The sequence below is a fragment of the Arachis ipaensis genome, chromosome B10 (genome assembly GCF_059453495.1).
Source record: "Arachis ipaensis isolate K30076 ecotype BB chromosome B10, ASM5945349v1, whole genome shotgun sequence".
Taxonomy (NCBI): Eukaryota; Viridiplantae; Streptophyta; class Magnoliopsida; order Fabales; family Fabaceae; genus Arachis; species Arachis ipaensis.
The window spans coordinates 23120575-23146767 of record NC_142435.1 but is presented as its reverse complement, the minus strand read 5'-3'; the positions used below and the strand labels follow the sequence as shown (position 1 = coordinate 23146767).

Below are 26193 nucleotides of genomic sequence, written 5' to 3'. Positions count from 1 at the left end.
AGTGAAAAACAAATTCACTGCACGATCATGATAAAGACCAATAGAGATGAAAACGGGATTCATCTAAAGGTCGATCAAACAAAGATAGAAACCACCTTCTACAAATTGGCAAGATGAACACAGAATAATGCAAGAAGTTATCGAAAGTGATCCGGAAAAAGAACCTGACGAGGTCTTATGGATTGCTAAATAATAACTTAAAGATTGGCCGACGTTAAGAAGTCAGACCAAGTCAACCCAAGTTATCAGCAAATCCCTGGAAAGAGGTCTGGCCAACCCTATAAAAGAGGAATTGCTATAACTTAGAAGAGATCGACATGACGAAGTCGGTCTCCTACGAAAAACAAGTTATAAAAGTAATCCCTGAAAGAGACCTGACAAAGGTCCAAGAAAGAGGATTACAAAATAACTTAGAAGAGATCGACATAAAGAAGTCGGTCTCCTACGAAAAACAAGTTATAAAAGTAATCCCTGAAAGAGACCTGACAAAGGTCCAAGAAAGAGGATTACAAAATAACTTAGAAGAGATCGACATAAAGAAGTCGGTCTCCTACAACAAACAAGTTATAAAAGTAATCCGTGAAAGAGACCTGACAAAGGTCCAAAAAAGAGGATTACAAAAATAACTTAGAAAAGGACGACGCAAAGAAGTCGGTCTCCTACAACAGACAAGTTATAAAAGTAGTCCCTGAAAGAGACCTGACAAAGGTGCAAAAAAGAGGACTACAAAAATAACTAGAAAGAGGACCAACGTAAAGAAATCGGTTACGGATGGCCAGAAATAAATACAAGTAAGAGCTAGAAAACCGAAACACGAGTTGGATCCACACATCCGCAAAGGATCCAAGCTACAAGCAATAAGTACAAAGCAATCCAAAGAGGCCGATGATGAGTGGATAATTTATACGCTTTTTGGCACTGTTTTTAGTATATTTTTAGTATATTTTAGTTAGTTTTTATTGTATTTTTATTAGTTTTTATTTAAAATTTACTTTTCTGGACTTTACTATGATTTTGTGTGTTTTTCTGTGATTTTAGGTATTTTCTGGTTGAAATTGAGGTCACCTGAGCAAAAATCTGATTCAGAGGCTGAAAAAGGACTACAGATGCTGTTGGATTCTGACCTCTCTGCACTTGAAGTGGATTTTCTGGAGCTACAAAATCCCAATTGGCGCGCTCTCAATTTCGTTGGAAAGTAGACATCCTGGACTTTCCAGAAATATATAATAGTTCATACTTTACCCAAGGTTTGATGGCCCAAACCGGCGTTCCAAGTCAGCTTAAGAATTCTGGCGTTTAACACCAGAACTGGCATAAAAGCTGGAGTTAAACGCCCAAACTGGCACAAAAGCTGGCGTTTAACTCCAAGAAAAGTCTCTACACATGAAAGCTTCAATGCTTAGCCCAAACACACACCAAGTGGGCCCCGGAAGTGGATTTTTACACTAAACACCCTAGCTTACTCATTTTCTGTAACCCTAGGTCACTAGTTTACTATAAAAACTACTTTTAGTGATTCATCTTGTACCTCATGACATTCTACACGTTTCATATTGTATCTTCTACAGCATGAGTCTCTAAACCCCATTGTTGGTGGTGAGAAGCTCTGCTGTTCTTCATGAATTAATGCAATTACTACTATTTTCCATTCTATCACGCTTGCTTCTATTCTAAGATATTCATTCGCACTTCAACCTGATGAATGTGATGATCTGTGACAATCATCATCATTCTCACCTATGAACACGTACCTGACAACCACCTCCGTTCTACATGCAATCAAGCTTGAATGTGTATCTCTTGGGTTTCTAATCTAAGATTGGAACCTTCGTGGTATAGGCTAGAATTACTGGCGGCCATTCCTGAGATCCGGAAAGTCTAAACCTTGTCTGTGGTATTCCGAGTAGGATCTGGGAAGGGATGACCGTGACGAGCTTCAAACTCACGAGTGTTGAGCGTGTGACAGACGCAAAAGGATCAATGGATCCTATTCCAACATGATCGAGAACCAACAGCTGATTAGCCATGCGGTGACAGCGCATTTGGAACATTTTCACTGAGAGGACGGGAAGTAGCCATTGACAATGGTGATGCTCAACATAAAGCTTGCCATGGAAGGAGCCTTGCGTGCATGAAGAAGAAGACAGCAGGAAAGCAGAGATTCAGAAGACAAAGCATCTCCAAAACCTCAACCTGTTCTTCATTACTGCATAACAAGTATTTATTCATGTTCTTTTACTTTTTACAATTAAATCTGAGAATTATTGATATCCTGACTAAGAGTTACAAGATAACCATAGCTTGCTTCAAGCCGACAATCTCCGTGGGATCGACCCTTACTCACGTAAGGTATTACTTGGACGGCCCAGTGCACTTGCTAGTTAGTTATGCGGAATTGCAAAAGTGTGATTGTAATTTCGTGCACCAAGTTTTTGGCGTCGTTGCCGGGGATTGTTCGAGTTTGGACAACTGACGGTTTATCTTGTTGCTTAGATTAGGAATAATTTATTTTTGTTTGTTTAGAGTCACTAAATTTGAGTCTTTTATTTGAGTTTAGTTTCATATTTTAAGTTTGGTGTCAATTGCATGCTTTTATTTTCTTTTAATTTTTTGAATTTGCATGTTCTTATTTCTTTCTTGATCTTTAAAAATTCTAAGTTTGGTGTCTTCTTTGTGTTTTCCTTTAAATTTTCGAAAATTTGTGTTTGATTTTCTAAAAATTTTAAGTTTGGTGTTTTTGTGTTTTTATTTACTTAAAAATTTTTCAAAAATCTGTTCTTGGTGTTCATCTTGATCTTCAAAGTGTTCTTGGTGTTCATCTTGACATTCAAAGTTTTCTTGTTTGTTCTCTTTGTTTTGATCTAAAATTTCTAAGTTTAGTGTCATTTTGCTGTTTTTCTCTTTCCTCATTAAAATTCAAAAATCAAAAAATATCTTTTCCTTATTTTACTCATAAATTTCAAAATTTTGCATTAAATTAGTCAAAGATTTTCAAAATCATATCTTTTTTTTAGTCAAGTCAAAATTCTAATTTCAAAAATTGATCTTTTCAAATCTTTTTCAAAAATCAAATCTTTTTAATTTCTTCAATCATATCTTTTTAATCATATCTTTTTTTTTTTTATTAAATTGCAATCATATCTTCTCAATCATATCTTTTTCAAAATAATTTTCAATCATATCTTTTTGATTGCTAATTCCAAAATCTTTCTAATTAATTAATTAATTTAGTTTTCAATTTGCTTTTAATTCATTTTCCTCTAATTTTTGAAAACTATATCCAAAATTTTTCAAATCTTTTTAATTAATTAGCCATTTTAGCATTCAAATTATTTATTTATCTTTTTACTTTTTCTTAAATTTTCGAAACTTTTATTTTATTTTTCATTTATTTTGTTTTATTTTTTCGGTTACTTTTAATTAAATAAAATAAAAAAATTTCATATCAATTCCCTTTTCTCCATCATGGACATAAGTGGAAGTGGACAGTCTAGAAGGACTCTGGGGTCATTTGCTAACCCCATTACAGCTGCATATGGGAGTAGCATCTGTATACCTCCCATCAAAGCAAGTAGTTTTGAGCTAAATCCTCAGCTCATTATCATGGTGCAGCAAAATTGCCAGTATTCCGGTCTTCCAAAGGAAGAACCTACTGAGTTTCTGGTACAGTTCTTACAAATTGCTGATACAGTACGTGATAAAGAAGTAGATCAGGATGTCTACAGATTATTACTGTTTTCATTTGCTGTAAAAGATCAAGCTAAGAGGTGGTTAAATAACCAACCCACAGCAAGCATAAAAACATGGAGATAGTTATCAGACAAATTCCTAAATCAATTTTACCCTCCAAAAAGGATGACACAGCTAAGGCTGGACATCCAAGGCTTTAGACAAGAGGATAATGAATCCCTTTATAATGCTTGGGAGAGGTACAGAGGGATGCTAAGGAAATGCCCCTCTGAAATATTTTCAGAGTGGGTACAGTTAGACATCTTCTACTATGGGCTTACAGAAAGAGCTCAAATGTCTCTAGACTACTCAGCTGGTAGATCTATACACATGAGAAAGACAATTGAAGAGGTTCAAGAACTTATAGATACGGTTGCTAGAAATCAACACTTGTACTCTAGTAGTGAGTCCTCCATAAAGGAAGAAGCTAGGGCAGTAACTACTGACCCTAATCCTCAAGAACAGATTATTGAGCTTAGTCAACAATTACTCCTTATGACAAAACAATTAGCATAATTTAAAGAGATGCTCCAAGACACTAAAAATGCTAACAAGAATATGGAAGCACAATTGAATCAGACAAGACAGCAGCTATTTAAACAAATAACGGAAGAATGCCAAGCTATCCAATTAAGGAGCAGAAAGACATTGAATAAATCAGCTCAAAGTAGCAAAAAGCCAAGAAAGGAACAACTGACAGAGGATGACCAACCCACTACCCAAAATCCCTCTGAGGACAACAAGAGCCCAGAGAGGAATAATTCTGGCGTTCAAACGCCAATGAGGGATCAGACACCTACAAGTGCTGATAGTAACCCCTCTAAGAAAGCTTCTCCAACCACCTCTGTAGGGAATAAACCTGCAGCAACTAAGGTTGAAGAATATAGAGCCAAGATGCCTTATCCTCAGAAACTCCGCCAAGCGGAGCAGGATAAACAATTTGCCTGCTTTGCATACTATCTCAGGACTCTTGAGATAAAGATCCCATTTGTAGAGGCACTTGAGCAAATACCCTCTTATGCTAAGTTCATGAAAGAGATCTTAAGACATAAAAAGGATTGGAGAGAAACTGAAAAAGTGTTTCTCACTGAAGAATGCAGTGCAGTCATTCTGAAAAGCTTACCAGAGAAGCTTCAAGATCCAGAGAGCTTTATGATACCATGCACATTAGAGGGTGCTTGTACCAAGACAGCTCTATGTGACCTTGGAGCAAGTATCAATCTAATACCTGCATCCACCATCAGAAAGCTTGGCTTGACTGAAGAGGTCAAACCAACCCGGATATGTCTTCAACTTGTTGATGGCTCCATTAAATACCCATCAGGCATAATTGAGGACATGATTGTCAAGGTTGGGCCATTTGCCTTTCTCACTGACTTTGTAGTGCTGGAAATGGAGGAGCATAAGAGTGCAACTCTGATTCTAGGAAGACTTTTCCTAGCAACTGGACGAACTCTCATTGATGTCCAAAAAGGAAAAGTGACCCTGAGAGTCAATGAGAATGAGTTCAAGTTAAATGTTGTCAAAGCTATGCAGCATCCAGACACGTCAAATGACTACATGAGCGTTGATATTATTGACTCCCTGGTGGAAGAGGTCAATATGACTGAAAGTCTTGAATCAGAGCTAGAGGACATCTTTAAAGATGTTCAGCCTAACCTGGAGGAATCAGAGGAAATAAAAGAACCTCTGAAAATCCCTCAGGAAGAGGAGAAACCTCCTAAACCCGAGCTCAAACCACTACCACCATCCCTGAAATATGTATTTCTGGGAGAGGGTGACACTTTTCCAGTGATCATAAGCTCTGCTTTAAATCTACAAGAAGAGAAAGCACTAATTCAAGTGCTAAGGACACACAAGACAGCTCTTGGGTGGTCCATAAGTGACCTTAAGGGCATTAGCTCTGCAAGATGCATGCACAAGATCCTATTGGAGGATGATGCTAAGCCAGTGGTTCAACAACAGAGGCGGCTAAATCCAGCCATGAAGGAAGTGGTACAGAAAGAGGTCACTAAGTTACTAGAGGCTAGGATTATTTATCCTATTTTTGATAGCCCCTGGGTGAGCCCTGTCCACGTTGTCTCCAAGAAGGGAGGCATGACAGTGGTTCATAATGAAAAGAATAAAATGGTTCCTACAAGAACAGTTACAGGGTGGCGTATGTGTATTGACTACAGAAGGCTCAATACAGCCACCCGAAAGGATCACTTTCCTTTACCATTCATAGACCAGATGCTAGAGAGACTAGCAGGTCATGAATATTATTGCTTTTTGGATGGCTATTCAGGTTACAACCAAATTGCAGTGGATCCTCAGGACCAAGAGAAAACAACATTCACATGTCCTTCTGGAGTATTTTCCTACAGAAGGATGCCTTTTGGTCTGTGCAATGCACCTGCAACCTTTCAGAGATGTATGCTCTCTATTTTCTCTGATATAGGTGGAAAAATTTCTGGAAGTCTTCATGGATGACTTTTCAGTATTTGGAGACTCATTCAGCTCCTATCTTGACCATTTAGCACTTGTTCTGAAAAGATGCCAAGAGACCAACCTAGTTTTAAATTGGGAAAAATGTCACTTCGTGGTGACTGAAGGAATTTTCCTTGGGCATAAAATTTCAAACAAGGGAATAGAGGTGGATCAAGCTAAAGTGGAAGTAATTGAAAAATTACCACACCCTGCCAATGTAAAGGCAATCAGAAGCTTTCTGGGACATGCAGAATTCTACAGGAGGTTTATAAAAGATTTTTCAAAAATTGAAAAACCTCTGAGCAATCTGCTAGCTGCTGACACGCCATTTGTATTTGACACAGAGTGTCTGCAAGCGTTTGAAACCCTGAAAGCTAAGCTGGTCACAGCACCAGTCATCCCTGCACCAAACTGGACATTACCATTCGAACTAATATGTGATGCTAGTGACCATGCCATTGGTGCAGTGTTGGGACAGAGGCATAACAAGCTTCTGCACGTTATTTACTATGCTAGCCATGTTTTAAATGATGCACAGAAGAATTACACAACCACAGAAAAAGAGTTACTTGTAGTGGTTTATGCCATTGACAAGTTTAGATCCTATTTAGTAGGTTTAAAAGTGATTGTGTATACTGACCATGCTGCTCTTAAATACCTACTCACAAAGCAGGATTCAAAACCCAGGCTCATAAGATGGGTGTTGCTTCTGCAAGAGTTTGATATAGAAATAAGAGACAGAAAAGGGATAGAGAACCAGGTAGCCGATCACCTGTCCCGGATAGAACCAGTAGCAGGGGCGTCCCTCCCTCCTACTGAGATCTCTGAAACCTTTCCAGATGAGCAACTCTTCGCCATTCAGTAAGCACCATGGTTTGCAGACAGGAAAGGGAAGAAGCATGAAAGGCTTCTCTCAATACAGAGTCAAATAACACCCCCACATTCAAACTCTAAGTTTGGTGTTGGGAGGCCACAACCAAACTCTAAGTTTGGTGTTAAGAGGCATTCATCATGCTCTGGGTATCTGTGAGGCTCCATGAGAGCCCACTGTCAAGCTACTGACATTAAAGAAGCGCTTGTTGGGAGACAACCCAATTTTACTTATCTATGTTAAATTTCTATTTTCCATTGTTATTTTATAATTTCTGTAGGTTGATGGTCATGTGAAGTCACAAAAATAATTGAAAAAGCAAAAACAAACTGAAAAATAGAATGAAAAACAGCATACCCTGGAGGAGAAGCCTACTGGCGTTTAAACGCCAGTAAAGGCAGCAGAATGGGCGTTAAACGCCCAGTCTGGCACCATTTTGGGTGTTTAACGCCAGAAATGGGCACCAGACTGGCGTTTAACGCCAGAAAAGGGCAAGAAGCTGGCGTTAAACGCCAGAAATGGGCAGCAACCTGGCATTTAACACCAGGATTGGCAGCAGAGGGCGTTTTGCAAGCCTAATTGGTGCAGGGATGAGAAATCCTTGACACCTCAGGATCTGTGGACCCCACAGGATCCCCGCCAACCTCAACTCACTCTATCATTTTTTCACACTTTTTCATAATACTCTTCCCCAAATAACCTCCACCAATCACCTTCATTACTCCTCCAAAATCATCATACAACCCACCTACACCCACCCACTAAATTCAAACCATCACTCCTTCCTTTTTCACATCATAACCACCTAAAACCCCCCTTGGCCGAATAATTCACACACCTCCATCTCTTCTTCTTCTCCTCCTTTCTTCATTCTTTTGCTCGAGGACGAGCAAACCTTTTAAGTTTGGTGTGAAAAAGCTCAGCTTTTTTGTTTTTCCATAACCATTTATGACACCTAAGGCTGGAGAAACCTCTAGAAAGAGGAAAGAAAAGGTAATTTCTTCCACCTTCGAGTCATGAGAGATGGAGAGATTCATCTCAAAGGTCAATCAAGACCACTTCTATGAAGTTGTAGCCAAGACTCCTCATTGAAGAGGACAAGCCCATCACTAAGAAAAGGATGGAGCAAACAAGAGAGCCCACTCATGGACCTCAACAAGAGCATGAGGAAAATCCTCATCATGAAATCCCTAAGATGCCTCAAGGGATGCATTTTCCTCCATAAAACTATTGGGAGCAAATTAACACCTCCCTAGGAAAATTAAGTTCCAATATGGGACAACTAAGGGTGGAGCACCAAGAGCATTCCATCCTCCTTCATGAAATTAGAGAAGATCAAAGAGTCATGAGAGAGGAGCAACAAAGGCAAGGAAGAGACATTGAGGAGCTCAAGCACTCTATAAGATCTTCAAGAGGAAGAACTAGCCGCCATCACTAAGGTGGACCCGTTCTTTAATCTCCTTGTTCTTTATTTTCTGTTTTTCGAATTTTTATGCTTTATGTTTATCTATATTTGTGTCTTTATTACATGATCACTAGTGTCTAAGTGTCTATGCCTTAAAGCTATGAATATGAATCCATCACCTTTCTTAAATGAAAAATATTTTTAATTGCAAAAAAAAAAAAGAAGTACATGAATTTTGAATTTTAAAACAGATTAATTATTTTGATGTGGTGGCAATACTTTTTATTTTTCTGAATGAATGCTTGAACAGTGCATATTTTTGAAATTGTTGTTTATGAATGTTAAAATTGTTGGCTCTTGAAAGAATGATGGAAAAGGAGAAATGTTATTGATGATCTGAAAAATCATAAAAATGATTATTGAAGCAAGAAAAAGCAGTGAATAAAAAAAAAAGAGAAGAGAGAAAGAGAAAGAAAAAGAACAAGCAAGCAGAAAAAGCCAATAGCCCTTTAAACCAAAAGGCAAGGGTAAAATAAAAAGGATCTAAGGCTTTGAGCATCAGTGGATAAGAGGGCCTAAAGGAATAAAATCCTGGCCTAAGCGGCTAAACCAAGCTGTCCCTAACCATGTGCTTGTGGCGTGAAGGTGTCAAGTAAAAACTTGAGACTGAGCGGTTAAAGTCGTGGTCCAAAGGAAAAAGAGTGTGCTTAAGAGCTCTGGACACCTCTAATTGGGGACTCTAGCAAAGCTAAGTCACAATCTGAAAAGGTTCACCCAGTTATGTGTCTGTGGCATTTATGTATCCGGTGGTAATACTGGAAAATAAAATACTTAGGGTCACGGCCAAGACTCATAAAGTAGCTGTGTTCAAGAATCAACATACTTAACTAGGAAAATCAATAACACTATCTGGATTCTGAGTTCCTATAGAAGTCAATCATTCTGAACTTCAAAGGATAAAGTGAGATGCCAAAACTGTTCAGAGGCAAAAAGCTAAAAGCCCCGCTCATCTAATTAATACTGATCTTCATAGATGTTTTTGGAATTCATTGTATATTCTCTTCTTTTTATCCTATTTGATTTTCAGTTGCTTGGGGACAAGCAACAATTTAAGTTTGGTGTTGTGATGAGCGGATAATTTATACACTTTTTGGCACTGTTTTTAGTATATTTTAGTTAGTTTTTATTGTATTTTTATTAGTTTTTATTTAAAATTCACTTTTCTGGAATTTACTATGATTTTGTGTGTTTTTTTGTGATTTTAGGTATTTTCTGGCTGAAATTGAGGGACCTGAGCAAAAATCTGATTCAGAGGCTGAAAAAGGACTGCAAATGTTGTTGGATTCTAACCTCTCTGCACTCGAAGTAGATTTTCTGGAGCTACAGAATCCCAATTGGCGCGCTCTCAACTGCGTTGGAAAGTAGACATCTTGGGCTTTCCAGCAATATATAATAGTCCATACTTTACTCAAGGTTTGATGGCCCAAACCGGCATTCCAGGTCAGCTTAAGAATTCTGGCGTTTAACGCCAGAACTGGCATAAAAGCTGGAGTTAAACGCCCAAACTGGCACAAAAGCTGGCGTTTAACTCCAAGAAAAGTCTCTACACATGAAAGCTTCAATGCTCAGCCCAAACACACACCAAGTGGGTCCCGGAAGTGGATTTTTACACTAAACACCCTAGCTTACTCATTTTTTGTAACCCTAGGTCACTAGTTTACTATAAAAACTACTTTTAGTGATTCATCTTGTACCTCATGACATTCTACACGTTTCATATTGTATCTTCTACGGCATGAGTCTCTAAACCCCATTGTTGGGGGTGAGGAGCTCTGCTGTTCTTCATGAATTAATGCAATTACTACTGTTTTCCATTCTATCACGCTTGCTTCTATTCTAAGATATTCATTCGCACTTCAACCTGATGAGTGTGATGATCTGTGACAATCATCATCATTCTCACCTATGAACGTGTGCTTGACAACCACCTCCATTCTACATGCAATCAAGCTTGAATGTGTATCTCTTGGGTTTCTAATCTAAGATTGGAACCTTCGTGGTATAGGCTAGAATTACTGGCGGCCATTCCTGAGATCCGGAAAGTCTAAACCTTGTCTGTGGTATTCCGAGTAGGATATGGGAAGGGATGATCCTGACGAGCTTCAAACTCGCGAGTGTTGGGCGTGTGACAGACGCAAAAGGATCAATGGATCCTATTCCAATATGATTGAGAACCAACAGCTGATTAGCCGTGCGATGACAACGCATTTGGAACATTTTCACTGAGAGGACGGGAAGTAGCCATTGACAACCGTGATGCCCAACATAAAGCTTGCCATGGAAGGAGCCTTTCATGCATGAAGAAGAAGACAGCAGGAAAGAAGAGATTCAGATGACAAAGCATCTCCAAAACCTCAACATGTTCTTCATTACTGCATAACAAGTATTTATTCATGTTCTTTTTTACTTTTTACAATTAAATCTGAGAATTATTGATATCCTGACTAAGAGTTACAAGATAACCATAGCTTGCTTCAAGCCGACAATCTCAGTGGGATCGACCTTTACTCACGTAAGGTATTACTTGGACGACCCAGTGCACTTGCTGGTTAGTTGTGCGGAGTTGCAAAAGTGTGATTGTAATTTCGTTCACCAGCCGAGTAGCAAGGCTTCGGCATTCTCAAAACCCATAAAGGTGCCAAAAACAAGTGCAAACAAGCATGATATAAAATGCAATATTATAAACAAGCTTCAAGATCAGGCCTAAAGCTTGAAAGCTACTTGTTGTTTTTTCAAAATAAAAAGTTGCTAAACAAGCAACCAAAAGGTGTATCAACAGTCAGCAAAATATTCAAATTACAGAAATAAAGAGTTCAAAAAGCCCACAAATCGGGCTATCTACACAAACATCCAAGAAAAATTAGTTAAGATCGGGAGCCTTCTCGGTAGCATCAGTCTGGGGTGAAGGAGGGCGAGTTTGGAGAGGCACTGCATCCACCGTACTGCCGTCCCTATTCAGAATTTGACAATCAGGATCTAATTCTGGACGAGCAATCCCAGCAGGAGGAACTATAGAGGTCGACACTTTAGCAGCAGGCGCAGAGGGAGGTTCGACATCATCATCATCTTGGTCGTCGGGAATAATCTTACCATCCCTCACAATATTGTCCAAGCTAAAAAGAGTAAGATCAATCTCAAGAGCGAGAACTTGAACCTGCTCCTTCAAATTATCATAAGCAGCGTTTACACTACCGACAAGGTGACCTTGGAGCTCGGAATAGTCAACTCGGGCTGATTCCAACTCTTCCCTCAGACGTATCACCTCCCGATAAGACGTGACATAACTATCTTTATGCCTCAACGCAGTGTCCTCGGCCAATCTCACAGAAGCCGCTAGAGCAAGAGAACTAGCCTTTTCGTTCTCCAGATCCTTCTCCAGTTTGGCTACTTTCACCTCAAGCTCCTCTTTCAAGCCCTTCATCCGGTCGAATTCCTGTTTTTCCTCCTCCATGAAGGCTTTGGTGGCATGGAGAGGAAGATTTTGAGCAGTTCAATACAAGGCAGCTCCCATATGTGCCATTTTTACACTACTCCGAGTTATAAAGTCTAAATGATAAAGAAGTGATACATCATCCATAGGAAGGACACCATATGGACCGATCTGCTGATCTACAAACTCGACCGCGTCAAAATCAGGGGCATCAAGGTTGAAAGGCTCAATTGTTTTTTGTTTCTTGTTGGGAAGAGCACCAGAAGTAGCAGCGGAAGACTGCGGAGGCTTGGCCAGGCGAACCCTAGGAGTGGGAATTACCCTCCTCGGGCTAGGAGAACTCGGCACAGGCGGCTTCACCGGAACTTGGGAAGATCCCTCTCCCGCCACCTTGGCCGAGATATTTTGAGCAGCTGCAGCCTTCTTTGCCTTCTTGTAGGCCTTCATAGAATCGTTATTTTTCGACATCTTTAAAAATACAGAATCGACCACAGCAATGGGTTACAATCACAAAAAGAAGAAGTAAAACTAAAAAGCAAGTATATAAACAAGTCGGACAGTACCTAAAACAGTTCGGACCAAAGACGGGTCACTCAAAAACCTTTTTGTATCAAGATGGGGTGGTTTCCCCCATAAATCTTCAAGAACAACTACAAAAGCTCGTTCAACCTCGTCAAGCATCTCCCAGGTATAGCGAGACACTCTCACAATCTTTTGCCATTCTAAAAGAAAGGCAGGCTCATCATTTTCATCAAGAAAAAAGGGGCGGGCCCCTCAACAGCACGGACTCGGAAGAAATAATTCTTAAAATCTTTAAAAGACTCATCATACATGGCAAAAACTTTATGCCCTTGGGCCGACCTAAAAGAAACCCAGGAAGCTTTCTTTTTGGAAGACCCTTCGGACTTGGCAGAAACAAAAAGATAGAGGAAAAGAGTCTGAGAAGGTGTTATGCCTAACTCTTGGCAAAGCAGCTGAAAAATCTTGATAAAACCCCAGGAATTCGGATGAAGTTGGGATGGGGCAATATTACAAGACCACAACAAATCGGTTCGAAAGCAGTAAAAGGAAAGGTAATGTCCAACTGGCTGAAGAAATATTCATAGGCATAGAAAAAGGGACGCTCCCCTTCGACCGAAGTAGGAAAACAAACCCTCTCATCAGAATCGGGCGCTACAAGCTCATAATCCCTCTCCCGGGCACTACTACCACAAATCCTATGACGTTTTCTCAGCTCTACACAAAAATCAGCATCCACTACAGAGACACACATCAAGACAAGGGAGTCCAGCCAATCAGACATCCCCTCGGGAACTTTAGAAGACATCTCTACAATGTTATTGCGAGAAGACATGAGGCCAACTAATCCTACAATAAGAAAAGAAGATGGGATTACCAAAAAACATCTTGGACGAGGGGCAAAATAACTCGACTAGTATACAGAAAAACAAACAAAAAAGGAAAACCCCAAGACTCAAACCAAAGTCCTAGGGCATCCTTTGGAGGCAGTAACAAAGCAAGGTTTCAGGAAAAATCCACAGCTTACGTCCCGACATCTCTCAAACAAGAAAAGATTTCAAATAATAAACATTTCGGAAAGGAAAGCCAGAACATAAAAAGTCACTATCTTTTTACAGTCTATCAGCAAAAAGCATCATGCCAAGCGGAAATCGTCAAAAGCGCAACCTTTTCTCAGAATCAAACAAAAACCAAAACAAATATCACAGCAAACAGGAAAAGCTGTCAACAGGGCAAAAAACCAAGGAGCAATCTTCGTTTAAGTGAGTAAAGATGCAGTTTTTCTGGGTATCGGATAGAAGCGACAGTAGAACAAGCAAAGCCCTAGAAGCATCAAACAACAGGAAAGGCGAAAAGGTTCATGCAAAGGGCGAAGAAACTCTCAAAACACACAGCAAGCAGGCGCGACAAGAAAGATCCAAACTTTCTCTAAGCAAAATCAAAACTTCACCACAAAACTAAAGACAAAGCAACAAAGACGAAAAGAAATTGCAAATGGAACCAACCTGGAAAATAGCAGAGCCTCAGAAGGGTTGAAGATGGAAAGACGGAATCGCCGGATCGCTGAATGACACCACAAAGGCAAAATGTAGGCAAAAAGCAGAAAGTGAGAGAACGAAGGGAGAAGTTACAAAAAAAGATTAAGAAAAGAAACCATTTTCTGGGTACAGAAATTCAAAATAAAGCCAAAGAAAATGGGGCAATTAATACCAATTAATGAAGGTATTAAACCCTCGCACGTAACCAAGAACAAAGCGCTAATACACAAGCGCGCGCTTTCAGAAGAAAACGTTCCACATTCAAAAAATTCTACAAAAAGAAAGAAGTCGACAAATGCTCGAGTTCGGCTCCACCAGAGAAGGATCGAAGTCTAAGACTCGACTCCAAAAAAGAAAGACCGAGCTCGAGCAGGGGCACTGTTCACATCCTCGGTCGAGCTATCCGACCCGAGATGTTCAGTAATAAAGCGACCGACCTCTTCAGGTCAGGCTATCTGACCTCTTCTCAAAGAGGTCGGCCAAATCGACAGGAAAGCCCAATAAAGGGCCCAAATAGATGTACACGACCCAAATCCAAAGGTAATCCAAGCCTATAGAGATAAAGGCGGTTCCCTTGAGGATAAGCTGACCTCAACTCAAAGATAAAGATAAGATAAGATAACCAACTTATCTTATCTAGAAAGGTCACTCTACAACCACTATAAATACACCGGAGCACCTAGGTATAACTCATACTCTGATTCTACAATAAACCTGCTTAATACCTGTGCTAACTTAAGCATCGGAGTCTCTTGCAGGTACCCCCCACCCTCCGGTGACCAAGGATCAGAAGTGCAGCCAGTCCAACAAGTCGGACAAAACAGCTCTGGCCGCCACCAGCCAGCCGGACACGTCATCTCCGACTAGTACAGAAGATCTCATCCGAGATCGACCTACAGTTTCAGGTAACCCTCGGAATAGTTAACCATAGCCGAATCATACAAGGAGGAAGTACAGCAATCAAACCTTGGCTTACCTTGTGAAAACTGATATGGATATGAATAGGAAGAAAAGAGGAATACTTTAATCGGTTTGGATTTTTGATGAAATTTTTGGAGCTAAAAAAAATGAACTTGAAGCTTGAACATTAATGGAAGTTTTTGTGATTTTTCTCTCAAGAGTTCGGCCAAGGAAGAAGAGAATGAAGCTGCTGGAGGCTTCTCTTGATGAGGTCGTGGCATTAAGGTGCTTAGTCACCTAGTTTAAGTGCTAAAATATCTTCTAAGAGATAATTACTAAAGTTAGATGTATTATAACACAAGTAATTATACTCTTAGAGGTAAATATATGAGCTACTAGTATAAATGATACTAGTAACTTGATTATCTCAAAGATAAAATATTTATGATAAAACACTAGTGTTCACACCCTGGGTTGATCTATCCAATCCGGGATGTTCAGTAATAAAGCGACCGACCTCCTCAGGTCAGGCTATCCGATCTCTTCTCAAAGAGGTCGGTTAAATCAACAGGAAAGTCCAGTAAGGGGCCCAAATAGAGGAACACGACCCAAATCCAAAGGCAGTCCAAGCCTATAGAGATAAGGGCAGTTCCCTTGAAGATAAGCTGACCTCAACTCAAAGATAAGATAACTAACTTATCTTATCTAAAAAGGTCACTCTACACTATCATAAATACACTGGAGCACCCAGGTATAACTCATACTCTGATTCTACTAAAAACCTGCTTAATACCCTTGCTAACTTAAGCATCAAAGTCCCTTGCAGGTACCCCCCACCCTCTGGTGACGAAGGATCAGCAGTGCAGCCAGTCCAACAAGTCAGACACGACAGCTCCGGCCGCCACCCACCAGCTGGACACGTTAGCACCGACCAGCACAGACGATCTCGTCCGAGATCGACCTACAGTTTCAGGTAACCCTCTGAACATTGGCGCCGTTGCCGGGGAACTTGGAAGTCATCCCATCACCATGGCGGACGATCATGACAATGACCACGATTCGGATCTAGAGGATAGAACACCGCAACAAATGCAGACACTACGCTAAAAGATACTCCGGAATCCAACGGGGATAAAAACTCATCAAATCCGGGAGTGATGGAAGCGCTTCAAGATCATTTAAAGCAACTTGAAAAAGAAACCCAGCACCAACGAGAAATTGGGAAGGATCTACAAAGAGAGGTAAGGTGACGTCGAGACTTAGAAGATAAACTTCTAAAACTCGAAGCTGATCTCAAAGCAAAAGCTACTCGGACCACCCCTGAGGACAACTCATGCAAAGATCAAGATCCATTCACTAGGGAAATCATGAAGACCAAAATTTCTAAGGACTTTAAACTTCCAGATATGACTTTGTACGATGGCACTACAGATCCCAACCACCACCTCAGCAACTTCAGAAGTAGGATGTACCTCACCGACACCTCAGATGCAGTTTGCGGCAAAGCTTTTCCAACAACTCTCACGAAGACAACAATCAGATGGTTCGATAACCTACCTCCGAAGTCCATCTCAAGCTTTGATGACCTAGCCAAAAAATTTCTAGCCAGATTCTCCATCCAAAAAGACAAGGCTAAGTACGCCCCCAGTCTACTAGGAATCTAGCAAGGAGATCGGAAAAGTCTTCGCAACTACATGGAAAGATTCAACAAAACATGCCTAAACATACAAAGCTTGCCAACAGAGGTCGCCATCATGGGCCTCATCAATGGCCTACGAGAGGGACCTTTTAGCCAATCTATATCAAAGAAATACCCCACATCTCTGGACAAAGTGCAAGAACGAGCGGAGAAATACATTAACATGGAAGAAAATTCTCGACTAGGAGAAACCTCAAAATCCGGATTCACCTACCGGGATAAAGATAAAGAGTCCAAAAAGAAGGAAGATCGACAAGAAAAAAAAATTAAAAAATATCATAATTACACCCCCTTCGGGTGTCTCTTGTGGATGTGTACAAGGAAGTCTGCCACACAGAAAAAATACCCCAGCTCGACCACTCAAAGGCAAAAGAGGAGGAGGAAACCGAAACGAGTATTGTGAATACCATCGTGTCCGTGGACATTCCACCAACGAATGCTTCGATATAAAAAATGTCATAGAAAAGTTAGTAAGAAAAGGAAAACTAGATCGGTATTTGGCCACCCGAGACGATGAGCAAAGAAAAAGGAGGAGGGACGAGGAGGTCGGACGAACCGAGCGATCACCTCGTACGCCAGAAAGACATGTTCATATGATACACAAAGGATTTGTAGGAGGAGGAATCTCCAAGTCATCCCGCAAAAGATATCTCAAAGAAGTATATCATGTCGAAGGAAAGGAGGAAGCGCCCGACATCCCTGCAATCACGTTCACCAAAGAAGACGTATCCGGTATCATCTCAGGACACGACGATCCCATGGTCATCACCATCATACTGGAAAATGCCAATCTCCACCGCACATTAATAGACCAAGGGAGCTCCGCCGACATCTTATTCAAAATTGCCTTCGATAAGCTCGGCTTAGAAGAAAAAGAGCTTAGAGCATACCCGAACAGCCTGTTCGGACTGGGAGATACCCCAGTACAACCACTTTGATACATCTCACTACACACAACGTTTGGAAAAGGAAACCAATCCAGAACTCTCAAAATAGACTACATCGTGGTCAACGTGAGTTCAGCCTATAATACCTTAATAGGTCGAACAACATTGAATCAACTCGGCGCAATAGTCTCAACTCCACATCTATGCATGAAATTCCCAACTACAGAAGGGATAGCTACAGTAAAAGCAGATCAAAAGATGGCGCGCCACTGTTATAACGAAAGTCTAAATCTCAGAGACGGAAGAGAAGAATTCCATACAATTGAGCTTGGTGGAGTTCAGAGACGAGAAGAACTCCGTCCACAACCCGAAGGTGAAGTAGAGAAAGTTCAGATCGGAGACACCTCGGACAAAACAACCAATATTGGCACGACTCTAAAAGAAGACATAGAAGAAACACTCGTACAATTTTTACGAGATAATGTCGACCTCTTTGCGTGGAAGGCTGCAGACATGCCAGGCATAGACCCCGAGTTAATGTGTCATAAGCTAGCAGTCTGCCCTGGATCTCGGCCAGTACAACAGAGGCGTAGAAAGCTCGGACCCGAAAGATCCCAAGCTGTGGAAGAGCAGGTACAAGCTCTACTGGAGACAGGATTCATAAGAGAAGTCAAGTACCCACTGTGATTAGCTAATGTCGCCTTGGTGAAAAAATCAAACGGGAAGTGGCGAATGTGCACCGACTATACAGATCTCAACAAAGCCTGCCCAAAAGACCCTTATCCACTCCCAAGCATCGACGCTCTGGTAGATGCCTCCTTCGGATATAAATACCTCTCGTTTATGGATGCATATTCCGGATACAATCAAATTCCCATGTATCCACCAGATCAAGAAAAGACCTCGTTTTTAACACCAAAAGCAAATTACTGCTACAATGTGATGCCTTTTGGTCTCAAGAACGCGGGAGCTACTTATCAAAGGCTAATGAATAAAGTCTTTTCAGATCATATCAGAAAAATCATGGAAGTCTACGTAGACGACATATTGATAAAGACACAAAGCAAAGAGACATTATTGTCCGACCTGGCCCAAGTGTTCGACACTATAAGGAAGCATGGCATGTGACTCAATCCTGCAAAATGAACTTTTGCAGTATAAGCAAGCAAATTCTTAGGTTTTATGCTCACACAAAGAGGAATTGAGGAAAATCCGGATAAATGCCAGGCCATACTCAACATGAAGAGCCCAACTTGTGTCAAAGAGGTACAACAACTCAACGGGAGATTGGCAGCCTTATCCAGATTTCTAGCGGAATCAGCGATAAGATCTCTCCCCTTCTATGCTACTCTAAGGAAAGGAAAGAAGTTTGAATGGACAATGGAGTGCGAGCAAGTCTTCCAAGATTTCAAAAGATTTTTAGGACGGCCACCTATCCTATCTCGGCCACGAGAAGGAGAACCACTCATATTATACCTCGCGGTAGGAAGTCGAGTAGTAGCCTCAGCACTCGTTCGAGAAGAGAATAGTGGGCAACAACCCGTATACTTTATCAGTAAAGCATTACAAGGATCCGAGCTGAACTACCAAAAAATAGAAAAGTTTGCCTATGCTCTCATATAGGGGTGGCAAACGGGCCTTAATCCGCCGGGCCGCCCCACGTAACCCGCCAAAAAAGGCGTGTTGGGCTGGAAATTTGGGACCGCCGAAAGACAAAACCCCGTCTAACCCAAACCGTTTAAATCGTGGGCTTTGGCGGGGCGGGGCAGGCTTCCCCGGCGGGCTGATGCTTTTTTTTTTTTGGCTGAAGTGCTGAACCCATGAACCCAGACCCAGAACCCATGAACCCACCCACCCCTACCCGGCCCGACCCAATCCCCATTCCCCATATCCCCAGTGAAACGGCCGAAACCCTAATGGCCTAATGAATCCCCAAGAGCCAAGACCTAATCCCTAATTCCAGATTTGCAACTTCCTCACTCGTCAGTTCCTCGTCAATACTCAGTCATCTCCAGTCTCCTCGACGGCTCTCAGCCTCTCACTCGGTTCCTCAGTTCCTCAGTTCCTGCGTTCCTTACCGTCAATTCCTCAGTTCCTTATCGTCACTCTCAGTCTCTCACTCGGTCATCCTCATCTCCTCACTGTCACCCTTAGTCTCTCACTTCCATCGTCCATCGACCTCAGCTCGAACTTCAGAGTTCCGTCCTCACCACTGACGGTCACTGAGTCGGAGTCAGTTTCCTCACCGTCGATCTTCGGTCGTCGTGGCCTACTGGGTTATAGCCGCCGCTGCTACTCCATTTGGCCATCGTCACTGCTACCTGCTAGTCTCGGTCCTGGGCTCCTGGGTCTTGTCCTCTGACTCTGCTGGTCTCGCTCTCCGTCACGGTTGCTCCTCGCCTCCTTTGTGGCTCTGTCCTAGTCCTCGTCTCCTCTGGTAAGTTTTCTGGCTTAGGGTTTGAGATTCATCGATTTAGGTTTGTTTGTTGTGTTTTGTGCTGTTTGATATAGGTAAATTAGGGTTGATATTTGGTTGAGTTTTGATTATGGTTGATATTTGGTTAAATCTGATTATGGTTGAGTTTTGATGATGGTTGATAATGGTTGATATTTGCCTATTTGGTTAAATCTGATGCAGTCATGCAGATTCATAAATTGTTTCTTATTTTTTGTGTTGTTTGATAATGGTTGAGTTTTGAATATGGTTGATAATGGTTGATATTTGGTTAAATACTTGAATCTGATGCGGATTCAGAAATTGTTTCCTGTTTTTTGTGTTGTTTCATAATGGTTGAGTTTTGATTATGGTTGATATTTGGCTGAATACTTGAATCTGATGCGGATTCAAAAATTGTTTCTTGTTTTTTGTGTTGTTTCATAATGGTTAAGTTTTGATTATGGTTGATAATGGTTGATATTTGGCTGAATACTTGAATCTGATGCGGATTCAGAAATTGTTTGCTATTTTTTGTATGGTTTGCTAATGGTTGAAAAACCTAGTTCATATAAACAATTTACATTTACTTTTATTTCAGGAAATATGAATTCTGAAACTGTGAGTAACCTTATTACTACTGGAGTTGGTTCTGAGGCTGCTCCGGTCGAGGTTGATGAACCTAGTTCGAAAAGGCTGAGACCAGCAACCTCTGATGTTTGGAAATTTTTCAAAAAGCTCGGTCCAGATAAGGATGGAGTAGAACGTGCTGAGTGTAAAGGATGCAAGAAAGTGTTTAAAGTTGGAGGTAAGTGATATGACACTTCTACTATAAAACGGCATCTTGATAGTTGTACTCAAATTAAGCATGAAGATATTGGTCAGGCTATAGCAGAATTGCAACTTAAAATGGGTTCACTTAATATTGATTCAGGAGTGGCTAGAGATATGTTTGCTGGGTATGTAGTTGCTGGGGATAAGCCTTTTAATATGGTTGATGATAGGAGATTTAGAAATTGGGTGAAATATATTAGTCCAACTTTGAAACTTCCTTCTAGGAATACGGTTAAGGCTGACATAGTGAAAGTCCACAAGAGAGAAGCTGCGAAACTTAAAAAAATTTTAGTTTCCATTCCAAATAGAATTTGCTTAACATCTGATCTTTGGACTTCCAGTACCAATGAGGGGTTTATATGTTTGACTGCACATTTTGTTGATGAGAACTGGAAATTACAGAGTAAAATTCTCAATTTTTGTCATATGCCTCCTCCTCACATAGGATTTGAATTGTCTTCTAAAATCTTTACGCTTTTGACTGAGTGAAAAGTTGATAAAAAGATTTTTTCCATTACTTTGGATAATGCTTCTTCTAATGATACTTGTGTTGAACACTTGAAAAGTACTTTGGATGTGCATGGTTCATTGTTGTATGGTGGTGAATTCTTTCATGTTCGTTGCTCTGCTCATATTTTAAATCTTATTGTCCAAGATGGAATGAAAATATGTGGTGATGCAGTGTATAAGATTAGAGAGGGTATTAAGTTTCTGAGAAAATCTGAAAGTCGAATGGTTAAGTTTAAAGAATATTTTGAAGATATTGAGGGACTTGAGTATACGACTGCATTATGTTTAGATGTTCCTACTAGGTGGAATTCACTTTATGCAATGCTTGCAAGTGCTATTCCTTATAAGAAAGCTTTTGAAATGTATAAAGTAAAAGAAGCTGGGTTTAGGGAGTATTGTCCTTCATCAGATGAGTGGAGAAGAACTGAAAAGATATGTGATTTCTTGTTACTATTTTACGAAACTACCAAGTTAATGTCTGGAACTTCTTACCCAACATCCAACTTGTATTTTTTACAAGTTTGGCAAATCCAGCTTATTTTAATGAATAGTTTGAAGAATGATGAAGTGCTTATAAGGAACATGGGAGAAAAAATGATGATTAAGTTCAAGAAATATTGGCAAGAATACAGTGTTGTTCTTGCATTTGGGGCAGTTCTTGATCCTAGATTTAAACTCAACACTTTGGTTCATTGCTATAATGAGATTGATCATATTAGTGCTAAAGACAAAGTGGAGCATGTGAAGAGTAAGTTATACAAGCTTTTTGAGGTTTATGACCAAAATTCCTCTACGACTGTAGAGAGTTCTTCCCAACTTTCAAGTAATTTTTCTCAAGCAACATCTTCTGCAATTGGAACTCAGCTTATTAAAATTGTTGGTGTAAGTATTTTTATCTACTTGATTATATGTATTTTTTATTTTTCATGCTTTTTGATATATTTATATTGTTTGTAATGCAAAGGATTTGATGTCCCATAATCAAGAAGCTGAAGTGAAAAGTGGAAAGAACCAACTGGATATTTATTTGAGTGAGGCAACATTATTTTGCAATGATGCAATCATTGATGTTTTGCAATGGTGGAAAGACAACCATCATCGTTTTCCAACACTATCACTAATGGCACGAGATTTGTTGAGCATTCCTATTACTTCTATGGCTTCAGAATCTGCATTTAGCATGGGTTCTCATGTTTTGAATAAGTATAGAAGTCGTTTGTTGTCAGATAATGTTGAAGCAGTGATTTGCACCAGAAATTGGATACGTGGATATGATGATTTTGGTATATTATATTTATGACATACATACTTGAGTGATTTTGAACATTATTATGTACTATTTTGCTAATATATTTATTTACTTTTTTCTAGAGGAAGATAAAGATCAGGAAGATATTGCAAAAGGAGAAGGCTATTCTTTAGGAGTTGGTTCCAATGATGTTATTGACTTATATGAAGATGAAGATGAAAATTAAGTGTATTGAATTAAGTTTAATTTGCTTTGAAGACTATTCATAATTATGTTTTTGGACTTTGGATTATATATTTATTTTGTCTATGGGACTATTTATAACTATGACTTGAGTATTTTGGATAATTGGATTATGTTTATTTACTTTGAAGACTATTTATATTTAATATTTGTATTTATATTGATTTAAATAGAAGATATTAGATATGTTCTTATAAAAAAAATAATTAATTAGGCGGGCTTAGCCCGATTTATATTAATTTAAATAGAAGATATTAGATATGTTCTTATAAAAAAAATAATTAATTAGCCCGCCATTAGGCGGGGCGGGCTAGGATTTTGGGACTGCCTGAATAGGTGGGGCGGGGCGGGCCAGCCCGCCAGAGAGCGGGCTTCCGGCGGGACGGGACGGGGCGGGACGGGCTTCCCCACCTGACACCCCTACTCTCATACTAACATCTCGACGACTTCGCCCGTACTTCCAAGCTCACACCATTAAGGTTCGGACCAACCAGCCCATAAAAGGGATATTGCAAAAAACAGATCTAGCAGGCAGAATTTTACAATGGGTAGTCAAGTTATTCGAGTTCGACCTCCAATATGAAGCTCGGACAACCATCAAATCACAGTACTTAGCCGACTTCATTGCAGAATTTATAGATACCCTGGAAACCCCCACAGAATGAAATCTCTACATGGATGGTTCCTCGAGTAAGACTGGAAGCGGCGCAGGTGTGATAATAGAAAGTAATCAAGGAACCCAAATCGAACTCTCTCTCAAATTCGGGTTCCCTGCCTCAAATAACCAGGCGGAATATGAGGCACTACTAGCTGGTTTAAAGCTGGCTAAAGAGGTCAGAGCTCAAAGAATCATTATCTTCAGCGACTCACAAGTGATCACTTCACAAATAACGGGGAGCTACCAAGCCAAGGACCCCAATATGAAAAAGTACCTGGGTAAAACTAGAGAACAGCTTGGACAATTTCGGGAATATGAGATCCGCCACATACCCCGCGAACAGAATGCCCGAGCTGACGCACTCTCAAAACTAGCCAGCACCAAACCAGGAGGCAACAATAGAAGCTTCATCCAAGAAATACTACAGAACCCGTCAATCTCGGAAGAGGAAAAAATCCTAGCCATAACAGGTCTAGATCAAGGGTGGATGACTCCTATAATTAACTACCTCAAAACATCAACACTTCCCACATATGAGAAGGAGGCAAAAAGGTTAAAACGGGAGGCACAATACTACACTATCATAAACAATACTCTATACAAAAGAGGAATTTTAATACCATTGCTAAAATGTGTACCGACTTCCAACACGAAGGAAGTCCTAGAAGAAATACACAGTGGCATCTGTGGCAATCATCTCGGAGCACAAGCACTCACAAAAAAGTACTTCGGGCAGGATTTTATTAGCCAACTCTACAAAAGGAGGCCACAGAGTTTGTAAAGACATGTCCACCATGTCAAAAACATGCCAACTTTCACATCGCCCTGCCAGTGGAGCTCATCAGCGTAACCTCACCTTGGCCATTCACGAAATGGGGACTCGACCTTCTCGGACCCTTTCTCCAGGGATCGGAACAAGTTAAATTCCTCATATTAGGGGTAGACTATTTCACAAAGTGGATCGAGGCAAAATCCCTAGCTAACGCCACTGCTCAAAGAAGTCGAAAATTCCTATATAGAAACATTGTCACAAGGTTCGGGGTTCCATACTCCATCACCACAGACAATGGCACCCAATTCACAGATGCAGGCTTCAGAAAATTAGTAGCCGACTTGAACATAAAGCACCAGTTCATCTCCGTCGAACATCCCCAAGCCAATGGACAAGCCGAAGCTGCTAACAAATTCATATTGGCCAGGCTAAAACGAAGATTACAAGAGGTAAAGGGAGCTTGGGCCGAAGAACTTCCACAAGTCCTATGGGCATATCGAACAACGCCACATTCCACCACAAAGGAATCACCCTTCCGATTAGCATACGGAACGGAGGCAATGATCCCGGTAGAGATCGAGGAAGGGTCACCTAGAGTGGTCCATTACAACGAAGAAGCCAACTCCCAACTTCAAAGGGAAGAGCTCGACCTACTTCCTGAAATCCAAGAAAGAGCTCAGATCGGGGAAGAAGCACTAAAACGTCGAATGGCTTCCAGATATAATCAAAAGGTAGTGCCAAGAGGTTTCGCTGAGAATGATCTCATCCTAATCCGAAATGATATTGGAACAACTCGATCCGGAGAAGGAAAGCTGGCAGCAAACTGGAAAGGACCCTACCGAGTCATCGAAGTACTTGGGAAGGGCTACTACAGACTATCCGAACTCGACGGGCGAGAACTTCCTAGGTCGTGGCACGCCTACAACCTAAGAAGGTACTATAGCTAGAGAAGGTAAAAGATCTCATCATAGGATGCACTCTTTTTCCTGAAAAGGTTTTTTAATGAGGCACCAAGTTGAGATCTAGAAATTGTCCGACTCAAAAGGATAAAAACTCTATATGTACATATTTTCATTTTCTTTTAAATAAAATATATTCGACGTTCTACAAAGTTTTCAAGACGCATTAATCTGAAACATTCATTGTCCGATTATAAAGCGACAGATTGGCAGAAAGTGAAAAACAAATTCACTGCACAATCACGATAAAGACCAACAAAGATGAAAACCAAATTCATCTAAAGGTCGACTAAACGAGGATTTAACCCACCTTCTACAAATCGGCAAAGGTGAAAACAGAATAATGCAAGAAGTTATCGAAAGTGATCCAGAGAAAGGACCTGACGAGGTCCTGATGGATTGCTAAATAATAACTTAAAAGACTGGCCGATGTTAAGAAGTCGGACCAAGTCAAACCAAGTTATAAGTAAACCCTGGAAAGAGGTCTGGCCATCCCTATAAAAGAGGATTACTTTAACTTAGAAGGGCTCGACATGACGAAGTCGGCCCAAAACATAAAGTTATAGAAGTAATCCCTAAAAGAGACCTGAATAAGGTCCAAGAAAGAGGATTACAAAAGTAACTTAGAAGGGCCCGACATGACGAAGTCGGCCCAAAACATAAAGTTATAGAAGTAATCCCTGAAAGAGACTTGAACAAAGTCCAAGAAAGAGGATTACAAAATAACTTGATCCGACATGACGAAGTCGGCTCAAAACATAAAGTTATAGAAGTAATCCCTGAAAGAGACTTGAACAAAGTCCAAGAAAGAGGATTACAAAATAGCTTGATCCGACATGACGAAGTCGGCCCAAAACATAAAGTTATAGAAGTAATCCCTGAAAGAGACTTGAACAAAGTCCAAGAAAGAGGATTACAAAATAACTTGATCCGACATGACGAAGTCGGCCCAAAACATAAAAGTTATAAACGTAATCCCTGAAAGAGACCTGAACAAGGTCCAAGAAAGAGGATTACAAAATAACTT

General features: G+C 40.5%; 1 protein-coding gene across 1 annotated transcript; it reads left to right on the top strand.

The window, feature by feature from the left end:
• The first annotated feature begins 20547 nt into the window (after positions 1-20547).
• On the top strand, positions 20548-22760 carry LOC107620429 (zinc finger BED domain-containing protein RICESLEEPER 2-like). The gene is made up of 5 exons (XM_088489917.1): positions 20548-20749; positions 20876-21178; positions 21269-22167; positions 22250-22568; positions 22657-22760. The coding sequence occupies exons 1-5, from the start codon at positions 20548-20550 to the stop codon at positions 22758-22760; spliced, it is 1827 nt and encodes a 608-aa protein (XP_088346043.1).
• The last annotated feature ends 3433 nt before the right edge of the window (positions 22761-26193 follow it).